Source organism: Balaenoptera musculus, chromosome 16, assembly GCF_009873245.2.
Source record: "Balaenoptera musculus isolate JJ_BM4_2016_0621 chromosome 16, mBalMus1.pri.v3, whole genome shotgun sequence".
NCBI classification, from domain to species: Eukaryota; Metazoa; Chordata; class Mammalia; order Artiodactyla; family Balaenopteridae; genus Balaenoptera; species Balaenoptera musculus.
Window position 1 is genome coordinate 84070261 of NC_045800.1, and position 19949 is coordinate 84090209.

Below are 19949 nucleotides of genomic sequence, written 5' to 3' on the forward strand. Positions count from 1 at the left end.
CCCCCTGCCCCCGGCAACCCCGAGGATTCCTTCCATGACCTTCAGGAGGCCAGCACCTTGCTGTGACTCAGTCCATTTTCCTGTGTTCAAGATCTGGTTCAAAGTCGGACTCCCCTGGGGGTGTAACCTGTGGCGGGGACCATGACGGTCTTTTCCGCAGCCCCTGCCCAGCATCCAGGGCCAGGCCCACAGGTGCTCAGGCAGGAACTGCTGGGGGAATATTTCTCATTACTTCTTTGGGACCCCACAGATGCAAAGGCTTTTGGAAACATGATGTTTATCATGTGCAGGCACACATAATACATAAAATCAAATACATATATATTGTATTATTAGTAAGTTGCTCAGGAATACGTAAGAACATCTAGGAAGATTTTCTTTTTTCTTTTAGGTAAGTCCCTGGACAGAAGAGGGCGTGCAAACATCTTATTTTTCTGGCTGAATATTTTTTAAAACGTGAAATATACTGCAGAATCAAAGAGCCGAGGTGGGTTAAGTATTTTACTCTAAATATATTTTTTTAAATATTTATTTATTTCGGCCGCGCCGGGTCTTAGTTGTGGCGTGTGGGATCTTTAGTTGTGGCATGTGGGCTTCTTAGTTGCGGCATGCATGCCGGATCTTAGTTCCCCGACCAGGGATCGAAGTCAGGCCCCCTGCACTGGGAGTGTGGGGTCTTACCCACTGGACCGCCAGGGAAGTCCCTTACTCTAAATATTTTTGCAAATCTGAACCTCCCTGCTCTAGTGCAAGGCTCATATAGTTCCCAGAATCGGCCCAAAGTCTTTCCTCAGCATGTGGGGCTCCACCCCTGGCCAGACTGACCCAATCCTGTCTCCAAACGCCCCACCTTGAGCCTGCCAGGCACTCTGTTCTTCCTCTTCTTCCGGCATTTAACACGTTCCCCCTGCTCTCAGGTCTCCAGGGCATCAGGGCAACATAGAGAGTTTCTCAGAAAATCCCTGTTGTCAAAGCAGGAAACACACACACACATACACCCACACACAATTCCTAAAGGCCTCTGATGGGTACTGCACAATTATGCTAAGAGCTCTTCTTGTGTCTCAGATGGCAGCGGAGCAAATTTTGGTTGTCTCAAATAATGGAGAAAGAGGATGCAGAAACAGGGCCTCCAGAAGGTTCAAGACACTCATCGGGGCCATCTTTTCAGCCTCCCCAGTTGCAACCCAAATTGCTAAAGAATTGGTCAGTATTGTGTTTCCTTGACACACCTGTGGGGTTGCCCAAAGGAAGGTATTTTTAAAGGCCCAGGAAGAGGGGCAAGGACTCAAGTTTGCCTGGGATGGAACTGGAGAGCCCGGGTAACTGGTAAATAGTATAAGGATTTAAAATACTCTAAAAGCTGTGATGATATTGGCCCTTCAGCCTCTCCCCTGCCCTGGTTTGGAGGGCAGGCTTTGGCTCTCAGCGCCTGGGGCTGGCCAGGGGAGTACTTAGGAGTGGCATGACCTTGGGCAGGTTAGCCTGTGACCTTGAGCAGGCTAGCAGCTTCAAGCACCAGCTTCCCCAGCCAACTGTAAAATGCAGCCCGTAATGCTACCTCCCAGGTTACTGTGAGAAGACAAGGAGGATGTATTTAAGCGCTTGGCGTGGGGCCTGGCACATCATAAACACTCCACAGATGATAATGGCTATTATTCCAAATAAGAATAAACATCAAAAGGTGCAGCAAAAACAAAACAAAACAAAAAAAAGGTGCAGCAGTAAAAGGTGAACACATTTTAAAAGTGTGATAAGATACGGTAACTGGGCAGCACCCCTCTCCCAAGACAGACCATAATAAGTCCCCAAACACCGGTCACGTCCATCCTATGAAGACCAAGAGTGACTGCAGCCGCCAGCAGAGCGTATCTATAAAGTATCTCCTCTTTATTTAAGTTAAACAATTTTCAAGGATGGTTTCCATCTATAAAATGGACGAAGTACAAGCTCTGTACAGCAGTTCTTTTTAAAAATCAACTGGAAAAAAAAATTACCAAACTATATTTTGAATTTGCAAAACATACTCACAGATACCATCATTTTAGCTTTTATGAAGACATAAGAAAGACCAGCACAGAGAAGACAACTAACTTCGCCAGGCTTTGCTCCAAGGGCTTTTAGGAAAGAATCTTTACTTGTAAAAACAAGAGTGGGAGAGGGGGACAGTCCCGATGACTAAAAAGTAATGCAGCCACAGTAAGTCACTTTGGCACACTGTGTCATGTAAACATAGCTCACCCGAGGGAGTCCTCCCAGCCCATCTCTGCTCACAACACCTTGTACACCATCCAAGGCCGCCAACCCTACCACCTCAGGGATGGGGAGCTGCCCCCCAAGGGCCCAGGGGGACCCATCTCAATGGTACAAAGGTTGGTAAGACTTCTGGGTGGGGTGGAGGTGTGTGGGCAAGAAAGAATTTGTCAAGAACCTGATTAAAATTTGTGTTACTTTAAAGCCAAATTTGTTTTCCGTCCATGGGGTTTCCTTCCTAACAGTAGAAGTAGGCTGACACCGGAACCCAGGGGCTGGGTGACTGCTTGCTGCCCCACCTGTGTTCAGCAGCTTTGCACAGGTGCCCAGGACTCTCCCTAAGAGCTTACTGGTGGCCACAATCAGCCTCTGAAGATAGAGCTGTGCCGAGTTAATCCAGCTACGGCCTCCCGGTCCACTGAAAATACACCTGGTTGGTCGGCAGGGGGCAAAAAGATGCAGGACAAAGTCACCCAGCCACGCCTCCAGGCCGGAGCCCACCGTCATAAAGCAAACACATGGGGGGCTTCTGCAGTGGAGGAAGAAAGACCAACGTCCCCTTTCCTAGAAGAAATAGGCAGGAGAGAGCTGCACTTGGCCAAGTGTCAACCTGGCAGAACCTTCTGGGGCCACTTCTCTGTGACCTGCCAGGCCCTCCCAGAGGGGCCTGAAGGTGTGCCCGTGTGACGCCTCTTGGACACTGGGCATCTGTGTGACGAAGGGCTGGGTGAGGGGGACGCAGGAAGGCAGGAGGGCAGTGACCACGAGAGTGACCGGGGTGCCCCGTGGGGTCTTCGGCTGGGCTACCCCTGCGTGTGGGCACCTCGGAGGCAAGAAGGGCTCTGCGGGGACACGCCTGGGTGTCAGGGCAGCGCCCAGGCCACTCTTCCTGCTTTACTTTCAGTTCACGACCGTCTTGTGGTTTATACTGACATAAGCCTCCTAAGCCACAAAGCTCCTGTTTTGTGCCCTGAATCCTCAGCGCCATTGAGCGGGTGTTGTTTGGTTTTCACTTTTCCTAATTCTTGACCCAAAGCCCCTGAGGCAGGCAGGACTGGGCCCAGGTGACCTTGACAGTGGTGCTAGCACACCAGGGTCCTCACCGTGAACCCAATGCTGCCTGTGACAGCGTCCCACCATCACCGGGAGCTGGCAGATTCTTTTTTATTCATTTTATCCTTAGAGAAAAGAAATTTAATTTACAAAGACCCAAAGCAGTAATTTGTCAAATTAAGTAACCCATTCAGGGTTTATAGACACCAAGGGCACGAAAAGTGGATTCCGACACAGAGCATGACACGACTCCCAGCTGAAGCCAAACCGAGATGCCGCCGGCGTCCGGGCCTCGGGGCAGGGCTACCCTCCCGGGGTGGCGGCCACAGCAGGACCTACCCACCTATAAGGCTCCGGGGGCAAAGGAGGCGCTTCCTCCCTCCGGCCCCGAAGGGCTCGGCCCCTCCTCCTCACGCTGTGATCTGCTTTGTGGACAACTTACAGGATGAGGGTGACCTACAGAAACCATAGGAACTGACCGTACATTCTTTCTTCATATATGTCTGTGTGCAGTGTCCCACCACAGCAAAGTTCATATCCAAAGAGAGCAGGTACGCCACGTGGAAGGGGGTCTGCGCTGGGAAGACAGTTGGGAGGGCGGGGCGGGGCAGGGCAAACGCCGTGACCGTGACCGTGACCGGGATGGAACCCGGACGTGCCGTTGGCTGATCCAAGTGGAGGCTGGAGAGCTCCGCTCGCTGTGCTGCGGCCGCCGCCCCTTCCCTCCGGATCCTGCTGCCCGCCGGCGTGGGGCTCCGCATCCATCCGCGTGGCGCTGGGCGGGCAGGGACGGCGGGGCCCGGGGTCGGGGTGGGCCAGCTCCCCCTCCTCGCCGCTCCGGTGTCGCCCGCCCCGCGCCGAGGTCCTCCGACCTTCAGACCGTGATGGAATACTGAGGTATATAGTTTCTCGGAAAGTTTAAGAAACAGAATCAATAACGTCGGGCTCGTCGTGGGGCCCGACGGCGCGGGAGGACGCGGGCGGCTCCCTACTGCTGCAGGTTGAGCGAGAACTTCCACTGCTGGGACAGCGCCGGGCCGCACACCTCCACGCTCAGGCCGCCGTTCTGGGCCCCGCGGCTGTCCAGGCACAGGTTGCTGCCCACGTGCCGCAGCTTGGAATTGCCCTCGATCTGCTCCCATTTCTGCAAAAGACAGGAGAGCACCTTACAGCAGGGGCGCCGCCAGGAGAGGGCGCAGCGGGGCTGCCCTCAGGGTCTGCTGGCTGCCCTCACAACAAGGTCTCGGACCAGGACGGACGGGCATCCGCAGCAGCCCGGGTGAAACCACGCACCTCAGACTGGGACGTGAACCCACGTGGCCGGGACTCGAACCCGGCCAAGACCCTGACCGGGACCTGAACCCGTGCGGCTGGAAATCCAACCCGGCCAAAACCCACGGTCTTCCAACTGAGATCACACGCCTGCTTTCAGGACTTAAGGAAGCCCAGGTTCTTGGTGTCTCATTGCAGAAAGAATTCAGTGAGAGACAAAGTGATAGGTAAGAAGTGGATTTACTTAGAGAGAAATACACTCCACAGACAGAGTGCGGGCCATCTCAGAAGGCAAGAGTGGCACCAGGGTTTGGGGTTGTCCGTTCTTATAGGGGTGGGTAATTTCACAGGCTAAGGAGTGGGAGGAGTATTCCAGATGTTTTGGGGAAGGGGCGGGGATTTCCAGGAATTGGGCCGCCGCCCTCTCTTTGACCCTTGTGGTCGCTCTTGGAACTGTCCTGGCACCTGTGGGTGTGTCATTTAGCTTGCTGATGTGTTACTGTGAGTGTATACTGGGGCTCAAGGTCTAGTGGAAGTCGACTCGTCCGCCATCTTGGACCCACTTGGTTCTAATCAGTTTACGTCGTGTCCTCGGGCTGTGTCATTCTTTCAGAGGTTGTGCCCTGCCCCCTTCCCTCCTGTTTCACGGGGACAAAAGGGGACAAAACAGCGCCTGCTGAGGGCCCAGGAAGAAGCCAGCACTCTCCGCTTGGTTTGCAGCCCCAAACCTCCTCTCCGGGCCCTGCTGGAGACCGTTTCCCTGCCCCACCCTTACCCCTCTTCGGGCATCTCCTCGTCCAAGCCCCATGCTTGGGCCCCCGCCCCTCCTCAGTCTTAAGGACTCGACACATGGGGGAATTTCCTGCAGGGACTTGGCATTCTTTCACAAGAAGGCCTCATCTGAGGATATTTCCCCTCGAGGAAGCAGCCACAGGAACCAGGCCAGCTCCAGGAGGGCCCAGGCTGCCTGCCCCTGGCTGTGGAAGGCAGCCCTGCTGAGGCCGGTGCCGGGGCCGGGCCCCTCAGCGTGCCCGCTTACACGTAGGGCCTCGTGCTGCGCCGAGGGGTGGGGTGAGGCCAATGGGAGGGAAAGGGATGCTCGTGTGGACAGAATGCCCTGCTGCAGAGCCCACCTCTCTCCACTGTCTGTCTCTCCACCCGCTCCACCTTGGTGGGTGTGGAAGCCCGTCTCAGCTACCCTGAGTCCCCGGGCGCTACCTGCCGAGTCCTGCGTGTGCCACCTGTACAGTCCAGGGCGTAGCGCCTTCGTACTCCCGTGGGTATGCACTTGTGCCCCACTAAACCCAAACCAGCCAGGCAAACCAGCCAACAAGCCCACAGCCCAGCCGTGGGAAACCTGAGGGCCTCTCACGCTGTTGTTTATCCCCACGTAAATATCTCTAATGTTTGTTCTTTCCAAAAAAAAAAAAAAAAGTGACATGCTTTTTTCTTACAAAAGCTCTCCCTTCATTAATGCAGTCTGTGATTCTAGTTAATTTTTTACACTGTATGCACAGAAGCTCCTTCTCGTTGGTATTTTTGCAAATCATTTGGACATCGCGGAATTACATTTTCTTACTCTTGCTTTCCTTTCGCCCTTGACTCTGCAAACGCACACCTAACACAAACACACAGATGTGCCTTGAAACCCAATGTTCCAACTGGCAAGAGGAGCGCAGCTTCGAGACAGAACTAGCTGAGGAGCCCCCTCTCAAAGGGCAAGTGAATGGGGTGGGAAGGAGGCAGAGCAAGGCAGGGCGGGGCCCTGCAAGGATGCTCCCGTGGGGACCCGGGGACGCTTGCTAAGCCAGCCTGCCGGCCTGGAGTTTTTGCCAACAGTGAAACGCAGTGCAATCCGATGGGCACGGGGAGAGGGACCGCCCATCACCTGCCCATCACCTCCTCCTTCATTCCTGTGCCCTCTTTGCTGTCATTCCTCCTGCTCTGTCATGGGAAGTGTGTCTGTGCTGCCGACATCCGCGTGTCACTGAGTGGCCAGGGCTTGTTTGACAAAGAATCTGGAATGGGTGGACTTTGACTCCGTTCCCTGGGGAGCTCTGCCTGTGTCACAGCATCAGCCAGATGGAGGGCCTCAAAAACGCCCAAACCCCAGCTCCGTCCATGGGAGGCGGCCTCGGCAGCCTGGAGCCCTGGGCCCAGAGGGCTGTGGTGGGGTGGGCGGATTCCCAGATGCAGAGGCTCTACTGAAAGGGCCACACCTTCTCTACCGGGCAAGGAAGGGCTCGGGGTTGACAGTTTAAGAGATCCCCACTTATGTACGCCACACACCCAGAAGAGCTCATTGTTTGCAGGCCTTTCTCCCTCTTATGACGTGAGCCTTTCAGGGTGAGAACTGGACGGCGGGAGGAACATGTCAGCCCTTGACGTACAGCAAGCTGTCACTAAAGGAGACCACTCCAGAGATGGAGCGTCTGTCTGTTCTTAACAAAGGTTTGGAGCCAGATAAAGTCATCACTTTATCCCTCCTTTACCCTAGATGCCCCGGCCCTTCCACCCAGGGCAGGGCACCTGGCCTAGCGCCATGCTCACCCGACGCGGGTCCCAGGAGGTTGGGGCCGGGGACAGTGGCCTCCGTGTTTACCAGCCCCTCCTTCTCACTCGGGTGCCACAGCTGTCAACACAGATGGGCATTTAGGGACCTGCTGGGGTTCCGCAGAACAGGGTGGGGGGCACCCGGAACCAGGCGGGGAGGACAGAGGAGAGACGGCCCTTTGCAAGTGTTTCCTGACAACTGGGCGCCAAGCAAGGGACCTCGGTGTGGGCCTCGGTGCTCCTGGGGGACCCTGGAGAGGACCCCAGGCTCTGGGCCTCAGCTTCCCTTCTGTGAAAGGAGTGGTGGGTGGGACGCCCACGTGGGCTCCTGGCTCCAGCCAGCCCCGGGCCTCAGTTTCCCCAGACGCGTGTGTCTCGTGAGGAGGGACAGAAGAGGACAAGCCCGGCTCCCGTGTGGGCACGTGGGAAGGTCCTTTGGGGGTTGCACTAGCCACTCCCCCTGGGCCCAAGAAAGGCTCTGCCCCCAAGGTACCCCCAGGGCGCAGGTCAGAGAAAAGCAGCCAAAGAGGTAAACATACGTTCTGAACCGTTTGGAAAAAAGTAACACGAGTGTGCGTGTAATGTCTCATCCAGTTGCACCTTAATCGTTTACAATTTTGTAAACTTAAAAAGGAAAAATACTTAATGAATAAACAAAAACACGAGGAATTTCTCTTTAAAACGGCCAGTGGTGTGGGGAGGAGAATGAGAACATAGTCGGAAATAAGCCACAGCAGGCCTCTGGCTTCAGAAATAAAGGCCTCTTTATATATATTTTTATAAATACAGGTCTTCCTTTCGGGCTTGGGGGGTTCATCAGCCCTGGAAGTGAACCGGGGTGAAGCACCCCCGCTGGAGACATTATCATGAACCTCAATGAACCTTTTCTAGGCTGGTTTGTAGGTCAGTGTTCCATTAACTTCTCGTGAGGAGAGTCATACATTTTCATCTCTAAAGCAGAGCTGAACTTTGGCTGGTTCGGACCAGCACCACTCCTGGCGGGGTGCATTGGCTGGGCTGCCCCAGCTACGGAGAAGCCAGGGGCCAGGGACACCGCTGGGCCCCCCCCCCCGCTCCTGGACCGGGGGTCTGTGCCTCCATGCGGGGGTCGGTGGCCTGCTGACCCACGCACACTGGCCACCAGCATCCCCGTCCCTTGGGTGCTCTCGGGCATCACCAGACAGAGCCTTTCTGGGCGCAGTACCCACGCCTGGGCACGAGGGCCGCGTCTGAGGAAGGGCCCCGCCCGGCTCAGCTGGCCGCCAGGGTGAGGGGAGCCGCCTCTGGTGTCGGGACCCCCCCTGCCCCAGTGCCCAGCCCGGGGAGGCCCTTACAGACCCGCGCAGGAGCTGAACACGCAGCCTCAAAGCACAGCCCTGCCTCTGCAGCCTATTAGAGGACAGACCAAACATAAACAGATGGATGCAGAGGGGGAGGAATAACCAGGACGGTGACCTCCTGGCAGAAGCACCAGCCCGTGCGCCACGCCCCTCAGGCATCCCAGCGCTCGCCAGGGGCTCCACACGGGGACGCAGAACAGCGCGAGTCAAAAGGTGCTGCCTGTGATCACCCAGCGCCCCCGCTGTGATCCAGGCCCTGGGGGGGGGACAGGGGAGCTGGGCCTGGGCTGGTCCCCGGCCGGCACCTACCTGCCGGCTGTCGTTCTCCCGGCAGCCCTGTAGCTTTATGAGGGAGCCGGGCGCCCGGTCCACCACGGTCAGGCACAAGTCCATGTGCTTCACCGACTTCTCCTTTGTCAGGGCCCACTCCTGCAACACAAAGCCAAGGTCAGGGCTCGGCCCACGGGGCTGTGGGGTGAAGGATGCAGCAAGGAAGGGCCCCAGAAGGGACGGCACGCGGGGAACAGGCTTCAGAAGCCCTGACCAGCTCAGGGCCAACAAAAGACTTTGTGTCTAAGAGCAAGTCTCCAACCGGGGGTGCCGGGGAACCTCGTAACTAACTGAGCACCAGGCCAGCAGTAGTAAGAACTTCAGCCCAAACGCAGGTTAGAGCTCCACACCCCATCTTCCATCATTAGCTGTGGGCTGTGAACGCTGCAGCTCCAGCTTGGTTACCCGCAAGGTGGACAGTTCAGGGTCAACATTTCCTTGGAATGACTCTGCCCCGACACAGGTGTGGTTTGGAAACAGCATTTGTGACTGCGGCCTGTCACGTGTGAAATTACAAACCACGTGCGGCACATTTAGCCTCGTCACTGAGCACTAAGCTGGCCTACCGATGCTCGGGAAGCTCTGCGAGGTCCCTAGGAATGGATCCAGGTATTTGTACCGTGGGTGCCTATGACGTGCCTGGCACTGTTTTAAGCCCTTTCAACGACAGCCCTGTGAGAAGCTATTATTATCTCCATTTTACAGATGAGAAAACTGAGGCAGAGAGTGCTGAAATAACTTGCCTATGATCTTAAAAAACAGACACACATCCCTTAAGAGCTGAGAGCAGAACTACTTATTCTGAACACTAAACAAGAGCATCTGAAAGGGCAGGAGGCTGGGGAGGGGACACGATGGGTGAGTGGGATCACAGGGTAGAAGGCGGGAGAGGAGGGAGGGAGCCTGCTCTGGGCAGGGCTACGGCGGAGACACGAGGGTGAGGCTTCTGACCGTCACTCGAGGACTGAACCCTTGCAAAGGGATAAAACCCACGTGAGCCCTCAGGATCTAGAAGAAGCGAGGCCTCTTCCAACTCAGAATCCCACAGTGGGTGCCCTCCCCATGCGCCGCTTCTGCTGTACGCCCAGGAAAGCTGCTGCAAGTCATCTGTCCGTCTGTCCGTTCATCCACCCAGTTGACTGTCCGCTGAGCGCCTGCAATGACTCAGACTCCTGGCAGCGAACACACAGGCCAGGCCCTGCCCTCTGTAGGCTTCCTCCCCCGTGGGAGAGCGGGTATCACACTCGTGCTTGTGTCATGTAACGTTAGGCACGATTAAGTGCTAGGGAGAGGTTTTCCTTTTTTCTGTCCTCAGGGGACAGAGCTAAGGGAAGGAATACAGAACGTTCTGAGAAGCCTCACTGCTCAGCACCTGAATCACCTTGGAGCAGATGCTCTGGTATCAAGAAAGCATTAACTGCAGGTTCTTATTAGTCATCAATTTTATACACATCAGTGTATACATGTCAAAAAAACAACTAATATAAACTTTCTTTCGGTTATTTGTATGGAAATATGTTAATATAAATGTTTCAGACATTACATGAAATTTCTAAAAATCTTATATGTTCTGGTGTAATGTTAGAAGTGATAATTCTAGTTATTACTTTAAAATGTATATCTCAGAAATAACTAAATTTCGTTGTCAATTGCATCATTATGAACTTTCATCAAATCTTAAAAAAAAAAAAAAAAAGAAAGCATTAACACCTGGAGGCCACACGCGCACCCCTCCCCCAGCCAGCGGTGAGACACAGGTCCAGCTGGGAGGCGTGGGCTCAGGCCACCGTCCAGGAGAGGAAGGGCAAGCCCCTTGGCCTGTGGGTGGGCTTCCTTGTCCCCTAACAGGGAGTCAGACTGGGCAGTCCCCTCAGCTTCAACTTTCTCACCTTTTAATTAGGGTTTCTCCAAGTGTACTCTGTGAGGAATTCTATGAAAAGTTGGTTCTAGGTCAAGTAAATTTGGGAAACACTGCATTTGGACCCCGTGTCTCTCTTGCAGATTCACTAGCAGTCTACCAAAGGCTCGGAAAGGTCCTGGAGTAGAAGAACCTGCCTGGTCTGTTTTCCACCGTTGTCCAAACTTGGAAGCCCTGTGCACACATGTGCCCACCTGTCCCTGGGGGGCTCTTGGCTCTGAGTCTGCAGAGCCTTCTCAGAAGGGCCACATGCTGGGCCCTGAGGGTTGGTTCCAGTCTTCCACGATGTTGTCCTTCCACAGCGGGGTGGGGCGGAATGGGGTGCTTTCAAATTACCACAGGGTACCACAGAGGTCCCAGGAAGGAGCAGACCATCTGTGTGAACCAGTGACAAAAAGACCCCGTCCCCACTTGGGTAAGACGAGTGGTGGGTGGGACTCTGTATGGAGACGGGTTTTCAGTTGTTCTTGGAAGCGGGTGTTGGAAGGCATTGGGGGCTTTGCTGATCCCCAGTGAAAGCGCACGTCTGAATGTTTCTACAACCTTCTTGCTACGGCGTGCTTCATTATTTTAAAGCAGGCTGTACACTGAATTCCAGGAAAACTAACTCAGCTCTGCAAACAGCAGAGATAGCTGTCACTTTCTTCTTCTGGCGCATTTCAGTGATCCGAATTTGCAAAATAAAGTGCATGAATATTTAAGAAACGCTTTTTTGAGCTGCCACTCTTAAATTTCTCCATTTCCTGTGTGTCTGCTGAGGCCCAGCGAGAAACCACATGACACACCTTATTCTTCCGGAGCACGGGCCCAATTTTCCGTAAGAAAATGCCGTTTACCCCTCGCTTCTCATCCCCGGGGCCCACTTGCCCTCGGTTCAGACGGGACTCGCTCTGGAAGGTTCGCGAGGGGGCCACCTGGAGCAACCGCTGCGGCCCTGGCTGGCTTCCTACCTCCACAGGATGCTTCCCTGGGGCCCCAGCCGCGCGTGGCTAAGCAAATTACAGTTAAACAAAGTGAGAACTGTACATCCTGTCACACTCACCACCCACAGGGGGCTGGTGGCCGCTGTGCTGGGTGGTGCAGATCTAGAACATTCTCGTCGGCACACAAAGGACTACCGGGCGGCCTGATCTCGGAAGCGGCACACCACCTCGCTGTGACCTGCCCCTGCATCCTTCCTGCTGGGAAGCCCTCCCTGCCCAGCCCTCACGTGGGGTCACCCACCCTGGGGGCTTTCAAATACCCTGATGCTCTCTGACCCCAGACTCAAGAAATTAGGCTTTCCGGGCAGGGGACCTGGGACTTGTGTTTCCCAGAAGAGCCGAGAGCCAGGGAGGTCATCTGCCTGGGACAGCGGCCAGAGCCGGATGGGGCCTGCCCCCTCCCCGTGCAGCGCTTGTCTAATCTACCAGGCCTGGGCCACGCCGGGCAGCTGCAAAGACAGCACCACCAAGAAGAGACACGGGGCCAAGAGTCCGGGGCTGCCGTCTGCCCAGACGCTCCTCGGGAGGATGGGGAACAGCCAACTTCACACAAAGGCAGGCGCCCTCTTTAGAAACAGTTCTATTTACAGGAGGCTCTGAGATACACTGAGTTAAAGTGCCTTTGTGTAAAACGGCAGGCCCCCTGAGAGTAGGAGATGAGCGTACCCAGCATCGCCCGGCCATTTCTGTGTACGAGGCCCTCATTTTACCAAACACCTGTCACTGTCTCGGGAAAAGCGCCTTCTAGAGTCCTGTTCTTCTGGGACACGCAGGCCACGGCTGGGCCTGTCAAGCCCTCACTTACCTCCCTCCTTTTCCACGAGGACCAAGGAGGTGGGCGTTTCAGATCTAAGCTTCTGTCATCTAACAGGCAGCCCTGGCGGCCGTGGTTAAGCGTCTGTGAGCAGGGACACGGGCAGGTGCCGACGCAGACAGGGGCCCCGGGATGAGCACACGGCTGGGCAGGACGGCGATGGGGAGGGGAGGCCACGTGGCCCTGCAGCCGCAGCCCAGCCCGCCCGAGGCGGAAGGCAGCTCCAGGAGGATGTCCCCTCTGGCCCCGAGGCCGGCTGTGAGGGGGCAGTCATCGCAGGAGGAGGGTGGCAGCGGGACATGCGGCCTCGGGCCCCCTTCCCTGGTGCCCCCGTGCACATACCTGGTTCCCCCCAGCGTTGTGACACTCATAAACTCCGACGACGCCGTCAGCAAAGTGTCCCAAAGTGTCCAGGCAGTTGGTCCCCTGCTGCAAGGCCCCAAAAGCTATATCCTGGTGGTCGGGAACCCTGGAGCCAAGGAGAGAGTCACTCGCTGGGCTCGGGGGGCCGCGGGATCCGTGCCTGCCCCCCACCCCCCGTGCTCAGAGCCCGTGTCTCACGACGGGGCCGGGCGGCAAGAGGGCTGCCACCAGGCCACGTGCCCCCAGCGCAGGCCTGGCCGTGCCCCCGAGACAGCACGGCTCTGAGCCTCTCGACTCCTAACCCTAAGTGCAGGTTTTAAGTCTAAGCATTCTTTCTATCTCGTACCAGGGACAGTTTTCGGGAAAGAAAAAGCCCCTTGTCTCTTCAGCGTTAGTTGTTGACAGTCATTTAGGAAAGCAGTTAACGTGGTCAGATCCTGCTGCCTGGAACTTTCCAGTAGACTTAGGATTGGCCTTTACCTAATAGAGGGGAGACCACAGGTGGGTCTGTCAGGCGGCCTGGTACAAACAGAGCAAGGCAGCACAACGGGGGGCGGGGCAGGCTTCGACCCCAAGCCCCGCCTTGGCTGCGGACCAGCCGTGCGACAGTCAGACTCGTCCTCTCCAGCCCCGTGCCCTCTTCGCACGGTCCTTCCCCGCAGGGCCGCCGCGAGAGCCGTGGAGCACCGCACCCTGGCACTCAGCCGGGCCCACAGGAAGCAGGCGGTGGACGGCAGCAAGTGTCACTGACGCACGCGACCATCAGGCTGGCGTCCCCCTTGCCCGGCCCGGACAGGGCAGCAGGTCTACCCACCGCCATGGTGTGAACGCTTGAGATGTGGTCTCAGGTGGTGCAGGGCCCAAAGTCGCCCCAAATCACAGGGGACCTCAGGGCCAAACTGTGCTTTAATGTCACTGCATCGGGCGTCTCGTCAGCAAGTCACAGGCCACGGTGACAGCAAAAGCGAAGTGGGCGCCATGAGGGGCTACAGCCCACTGCGGTGAAGCCTCTGGTTGACCAGGGGGGAGGCAATGACCAGGGGCGTCCCACTGGTGACGTCCTTCCCAGGGCAGGGGGGTCACGGCTTCCCTTTAAAAGCAGAGGGAGCCGAAGAGCGATGGGCATGAACAGCAGGGGACAGGCCGCGGGACCTGACTCTCAAATCTCTGCGACAAGGGCTCTGAAGGGCCCGTCAGCGCGCAAGAGGATGGTGGTGACTCCTGCAGTCACAGCCTCCGTGCTCGAGATTCGTAACCTGCTATAAAGTGCGCTGGAATATTCGGAAAAAGGAATGTGCCGCTTCGAGGCAAAACCCGTCTGGCCAGCCCCTTAAGAAGATGAAGTTCAGGTGCAGCCTGAAGCCCGCAGACCGGCAGGTCCTCTGATGGGCACCAGCGCTCCCACAGGCCTCGAGCGGGCGGGCAGTCATTTAAAAGGACAGGCCAGGTGTAGAGGGCAGCTCAGGAGTATTGCTGTGTCATCAGTCCTCGTGGAAGGAAGCAGGGGGCCAGCGTGGTTATTCCCGTGACACATGAGGTCACAACCAGCCTGGAGGAGGCACCCTGGGCAGGCCATCCTCCGGGCCTCTGCTGGGCATTGTCGCCCGCTGGCCCACAGGCGGGGAGGGGATGGAGCTGGTTTAGCCTGGGGTCTCCAGGGCAAGAGGAGCCGGGAGGGTGAGGCCCGGGCAGGGAGGGCCTGAGGGCTGGAGGCACAGGGCAACCCCCCTCTGGCCACTCACGGAGCCCCGTCATCTCACCAGGGGGACGAGCTGCAAGAGGTGACACCTGGGAGGGTTTCCAGGTCTGTGAGGAACGGGAGGGGGGGCCCCGGAGAGCGGCAGTTCAGGGAGCCCGTTCTCGGGGGGCCTGGGGCCAGCGCTGGGGCCCCGCTCCCAGCCTCCCGCCCCGAGCACGGTCTGCACTCCACCTCCTCCAGGCCCCGCGCCCACTGGCAGAGCCCGGCCCCGGGGCCTCACCTTAGCTCTGGGTAGACATTTTCCAGGTACCATTTGAAAGGCTTGCAGCTAAGTTTCTTCCTGAGCTCCAGTCGGCTCTGAATACTGCAGAAGGGAACAAGATTTCTTTATAAATGGAAAGAACAGACGGGCTCTACGTCAAAGCTGGAAATCTGCCGATGAGACAGGAGCTGGGGCAGGCGGTGGAGACCGGACCGTCCACACTTTTGTCCCCAGGACACCGTTGTCTCCCACGCGCCTCCCGAGAGGGCCCTCGCCAGCCTTGGGCAGGGTCCCCCTTTAACAACTGGTGGCTCTTCTCAACTCCGGCCACAGAACGCTGCTTGGGGTGTGGGCTGACCACCCCGCCGACACACACACACACACACACACACACGCACACACACACACACGGATCCCAGGCAAAGCAGCAAGAGAGGGCGCGAGTCACACTTACTTTCCATACGGGACGTTTCTGGCAGAAGGCACTGCTGCGTAATAGAAGTTTTTGTATTCGTCCATCCAGACCTCTGCCGCCCGGCGGGTATTACTAGAAACAAAACACATCTCCTTGAGCTGTGCGTCGCCATCTTTCCGCCAGCAGCGTCCCGTCTACACCGAGGAAGCACTGCTGAGGAGGTGCTTTGGCGGGGAGGGGGGCCTGGTGGCCCGGCCGTGGGGCTCGCGCGGAGCACACAGCAGGCCACTCCCCAGCCCCCGGGCCGTATCAGCGTAGCTGGCGCTCCGCAGGCGCTCACTGAACCACAGAACCCGCGTCCTCGTCTTTCACAGAACGCAGACTGTCACGGAGCACAGGTCCAAGTCAGAATTACAGCACAGGCAGGTATTTTAGAGCAGGGACTGCGGCTGCACCATTGAGAAGGACAAAAGTGAATCGCTCTGCGATAACTCTTACTGTGCATCCCCGGAAGGCTGGTGCCAGGGAGCACGGCCACGAAATCCTTGGCCTCTTCTCTCCAGCCTTCCTCACGCGGCTGCGATAGAGAGCTACCACTAGACAGCTCTGGGGAGAAGCTAAGAGCACATCAGTGTTACTCCTAAGATTACTTTTGGCAGAGCTGAGCTGAGAGTGTGTCCTGTTTGGACCAGGAATAGTGGGGGACAGTAGTGTGCGCCCCACATCTGGGGTTCTGACTGCCCTGCGCCGGAAGGGGAAAGACGGGACAGCCTCCTGTAGAAGGCCAGAAGCATCCGTGCCTACATCTCGCAACTGTGGAGAGTACCAAGACCCACGATCAATAAGGCCGCCGGGACAAGCTGCCTTCCAACGTAGGACATGTATTAAAGGCTGCCACACACACGGCATCAGTATCTTCTCCTGCCCGAGTTCTCTTTAGAGCACCTGTGAAGCAGCATTACGATAGTGAGTCTCTGTGCTCCGTACCCCTGGACTCTGGTCCAAAGGAGACTCACACCTTAGGTTTAGAGCCAATGCTCTTTCAGAACCCGCAGAGAAGGCGCTTTGTTCTGTTCTTCCAAGATGAACACATTAGGGAGGCAACGTTCTCCTTTTACAAGAATACCTTCCCTCTATTAGAAAGGTCTCTTTTAAATGGTGAGCCTTTCGAATCATCTGAGCTACAATTACTAAAATAATTTGTTTGGGGCATATATCCTTCGTATAAAGTGACATATGTACCTAGATGGGTTGCTGTTTAGAAAGCCCTGTAAGAGGCAGACAATTTGAGAGCACCTGTCCTCTGATGCAGCAGTTCCCACTTCTAGAGATGTACCTCAAGGAAATAATCAACCAGGAATGAAAATACGCTCAATTTAGCACAGTTTATGATGGCAGAAAAAATAGAAACTATATGACCGTTAACAGTAAAGTGGTTAAACACATGGACGGCTCCGTGGCCATGAAAGATACTGGTGTACATGTTGCCTGTTCCCATGGACTGATGGCCCTGACTTGATGGGTGAAATTACAATAGATAACAGAACAGTACATAGTCGATACGTGTGTGGAGGGAAAAGAAGGGTGGGGCGGAGGGGGACGGAGGGAGAGGGAGATTGAAGGATGTTTTCACCAAATTATAAGGTTTTATGAATTGCAATCACACAGTGGTTTTAAATCACCTACGTCATTAAGTGATTAAGTCATTTCTCAACTCCTAAATGCAAAACCACCTTTTCTCTGTCTACTTAATAAAAAAGATACGTAGGTAGCTTCAGAGAATGAGCTTCATGTGCCGCTCAGTACTAGTTTCAAGTCATTTATTCAAATGTTTCTTAGGCGCCTCCTATACGCTACGCGGTCTTCCAGGGGCTGCAGGTACTGGGCACCTGGGCCCACTCTCGTCTATCCGGGTTCTTCCCGCCTTTGCTCCCTTCCTGCCTCCACTAGGTGCAGGTAAGGTAGCTCTAGCGGGAAGCAAGCAGGAGACAGAGAGGGTGGAACTGGCCAGTTACACTGACTGGTGGTAATAACAGAAAAAAGTCTGGTAAGAGAGTAAGTTTAAACCGCTGTTTCCTGTATTTAATTTATTTGTAGTTTGCCTCGCCATGAATTAGTCTCACCATTAACTACTCAACATGAACCCAGATATCCTTCTAAGGCACCTGCCCCACGGCTATTCTGACTGGGAGCTCGCCTGGCCTTTGGGTAAACTCTAGTCCACATGCACACGCAAGCACACATGCGACACTCTCCAAAAAGTCTCTTAAGAGGCTTGTAAGGGGCTAACTGGAAACGCAGCTGTGTAAAAAACAGAGGCAGGAACTGCCCAGTGGTTCTCTCTCAACTGATCTCCAGGGACGTGAGGTGATGTAAGAGCCTGCAGGTGTGTCATCACCTGGCTCTCCCTAAAGCAACAGGCGCCCAGGGCACGCCCAGGGTTGGGGGGGCAGACAAGGCAGGACCCCACGAGGCCACTTCTCCATTCATTCATCCTTCCCTGCTTCTCGTACACAATGACCCTACACAAATGAGATGGTCCTCTACCTGTCAGGCTAGGATGCATTTTAGAACCTTTAGATCCCTGAATTCCAGCAGCCTCAGGCACTAACTGTGCTTAGGGATCCAGATAAAACCTAACGTGGACTCTAGAGCCAAGGGGTCGGAGATCAATCTCACTCTCCATCTGAGTGAACTTAGACAAAGGAGCCGAACCTTCTTGTGCCTCAGTCTCCCTTGCTCCTAAAGTGCAAATTAATAATAGTACTTAATTCATAAGGTTTTATAAGGAGTACGTAAGTGAATATTTGTAAAGCACTCAACAGCCTGGCACACATGAAACACTCTATAAATATTAGCTATTGCTATTAAGTCCTAATTTTTAGTGGCGAAATATTTATACATTGAATGCCACATATTAGAGGAAATTAAAGAGAACTGGAAAGGGACCTCAGAAATAACACATGCCACCTCTTTATCTTTCAGGTGAGTCAACCGAGAGAGAGACAGAGAGACAGAGAGAGAGAGAGAGAGAGAGGGGGGCGGGGGGCCGCGACGGCTTGGCTGAAGGCCTAACAGACCCACGCTGCCCCCTAGTTCTAAACCCTGGGTCCCTTTCCTCCCCACATCTCCAGTGTATGGGACTCGCGGGCTGTAAAATACACGGAAAAGTTTTCTTTCTAAAAACGAGTGCCTCTTTTTTCCTTTTAAAAAAAAGTGCATAAAGCAATGTTTTGTGTATTTTAACTGACTGTTTTCTGAAATCCCACGCTTTGCTGGTAGATATCAGTGCTTTGATTTCAAGTATTTGATATGTCTCTACGAGAGGTTTCTGGGAAGCATCTCATACTGCCCCGGGGGAAAACGTACATTATCACCGTTTGTTTGATTTTGTAGATATAAGAGCATATTTTTGTTTCTAACAGAGCAGAAATGATGTTTAGACAACATTCGGGAAAGGATACACTTTTGGGGAGAAGGTAATTTGGTCAAAAGCATCATTTGATATTTGGCTTCTATTAAAGTTCCCTAGAAAGTTGATACGCTACGCTAAGAATACAGCTTCTGTACAAGACAGGTATACTTATAATCTGTACTTAATAGAAGTTTTCAAATGCCACATAAAAGATAAGCTGGCCATCCTCCCCCCGTGCACGCCCACCCTGCTCTGAGGTTTCCCTGTGTCCATAGGGGCATACCGTTAGCAAAGTGTGTGACCGGCAGCCTGGGGGTCACTCACCCTTGAGTCCCCCCTGGCCCCCTCCTGTCCATTAGTAAACACGCCTGCCTGGGGCCGCAGCTGGCACGTGGCCCTGGCCACCCGGCTCTGCCCGGCCCCCGGCCCTGCAGTGGAGGGGGGGACACGTCACTCGCAACATCGTTTCCTCCTGGTATCATCCACGCGGCCCTCTGCCCAGGGGCCAGAAGGACCCCCTTAAAGTTCAAAACAGAGAAGTCGAGTATCTGCGTAAAACCCACAGGAGCTCCCCCTCCTCCTGCATCGAAACACACCCAGTTTCCCTCAACGCACAGGGTGCAGACCCGGCTGGTCTAGTCTCCCCCGGTGCCTACTGTCCCCTCGTTGTCTGGGCTCCAGCCATACCGGGCAGCCTTCTGTTCTGCAGGTTCACCTCGGCGCTGAGGACCTGCTCCCCACGGGCTCCTTTGGCTCTGGGACAAGCGCCCGCCCACCCTGCAAACCTGTCCTCCTGCCCCAGCATGTCGACCGTGTGACCACATGCTGCCTAGTTCACAGCAACTCTCGGAGTCTGAAGTCATCTTTTCAGCTGAATGCTCCCGTCTCCCTGGGCCAGGCTGGCTGGCCTGTGCACGGTTCTGTCTTTCGCATCTGAAAGAATTCCTGAGGAAAAAACTTCGTCCCCCCAACTGGTAATTCACCGTTTTTCTTCAGAAAACTCTTCATTTGGTGTCTTCATGTTTGCAAAAATCTACCTATTATCTATTGTGTATTATCTGCCTCTATAGCACAATGAGTCTTGGGCTTGAATTTGTGTGGCTGCCTTTCGCGTTGTTCATATGTTGCACCTTGAATGGTAACATGTAACTTAAAAAGTCCAAGCGCCCCTCCTTCCTATCTCCCCGTAACATGTTTTCAGCACATGGTTCGGTGACCAGTCCCACTGGCCCTACCCCGTCCTGCTGCCCCACCCTGACCCCCGGCCACCCCAGTTTGC

General features: G+C 55.1%; 1 protein-coding gene across 2 annotated transcripts in view; it reads right to left on the reverse strand.

Moving 5' to 3' along the window:
* Positions 1–1869: 1869 nt before the first annotated feature.
* GALNT2 (polypeptide N-acetylgalactosaminyltransferase 2) overlaps positions 1870–19949 on the reverse strand; it is a 178986-nt gene continuing 160906 nt past the window's right edge. The window contains exons 12-16 of one of the 2 annotated variants that reach the window (XM_036828111.1): positions 15295–15387; positions 14859–14942; positions 12859–12985; positions 8781–8900; positions 1870–4450 (exon numbers count right to left, since the gene is read on the reverse strand). In XM_036828111.1, coding sequence (XP_036684006.1) covers positions 4295–4450; positions 8781–8900; positions 12859–12985; positions 14859–14942; positions 15295–15387 — 580 coding nt within the window. In that variant the 3' untranslated portion in view covers positions 1870–4294. The remainder of the gene's footprint in view (positions 4451–8780; positions 8901–12858; positions 12986–14858; positions 14943–15294; positions 15388–19949) is intronic. The other variant, XM_036828112.1, reaches the window with a different exon arrangement.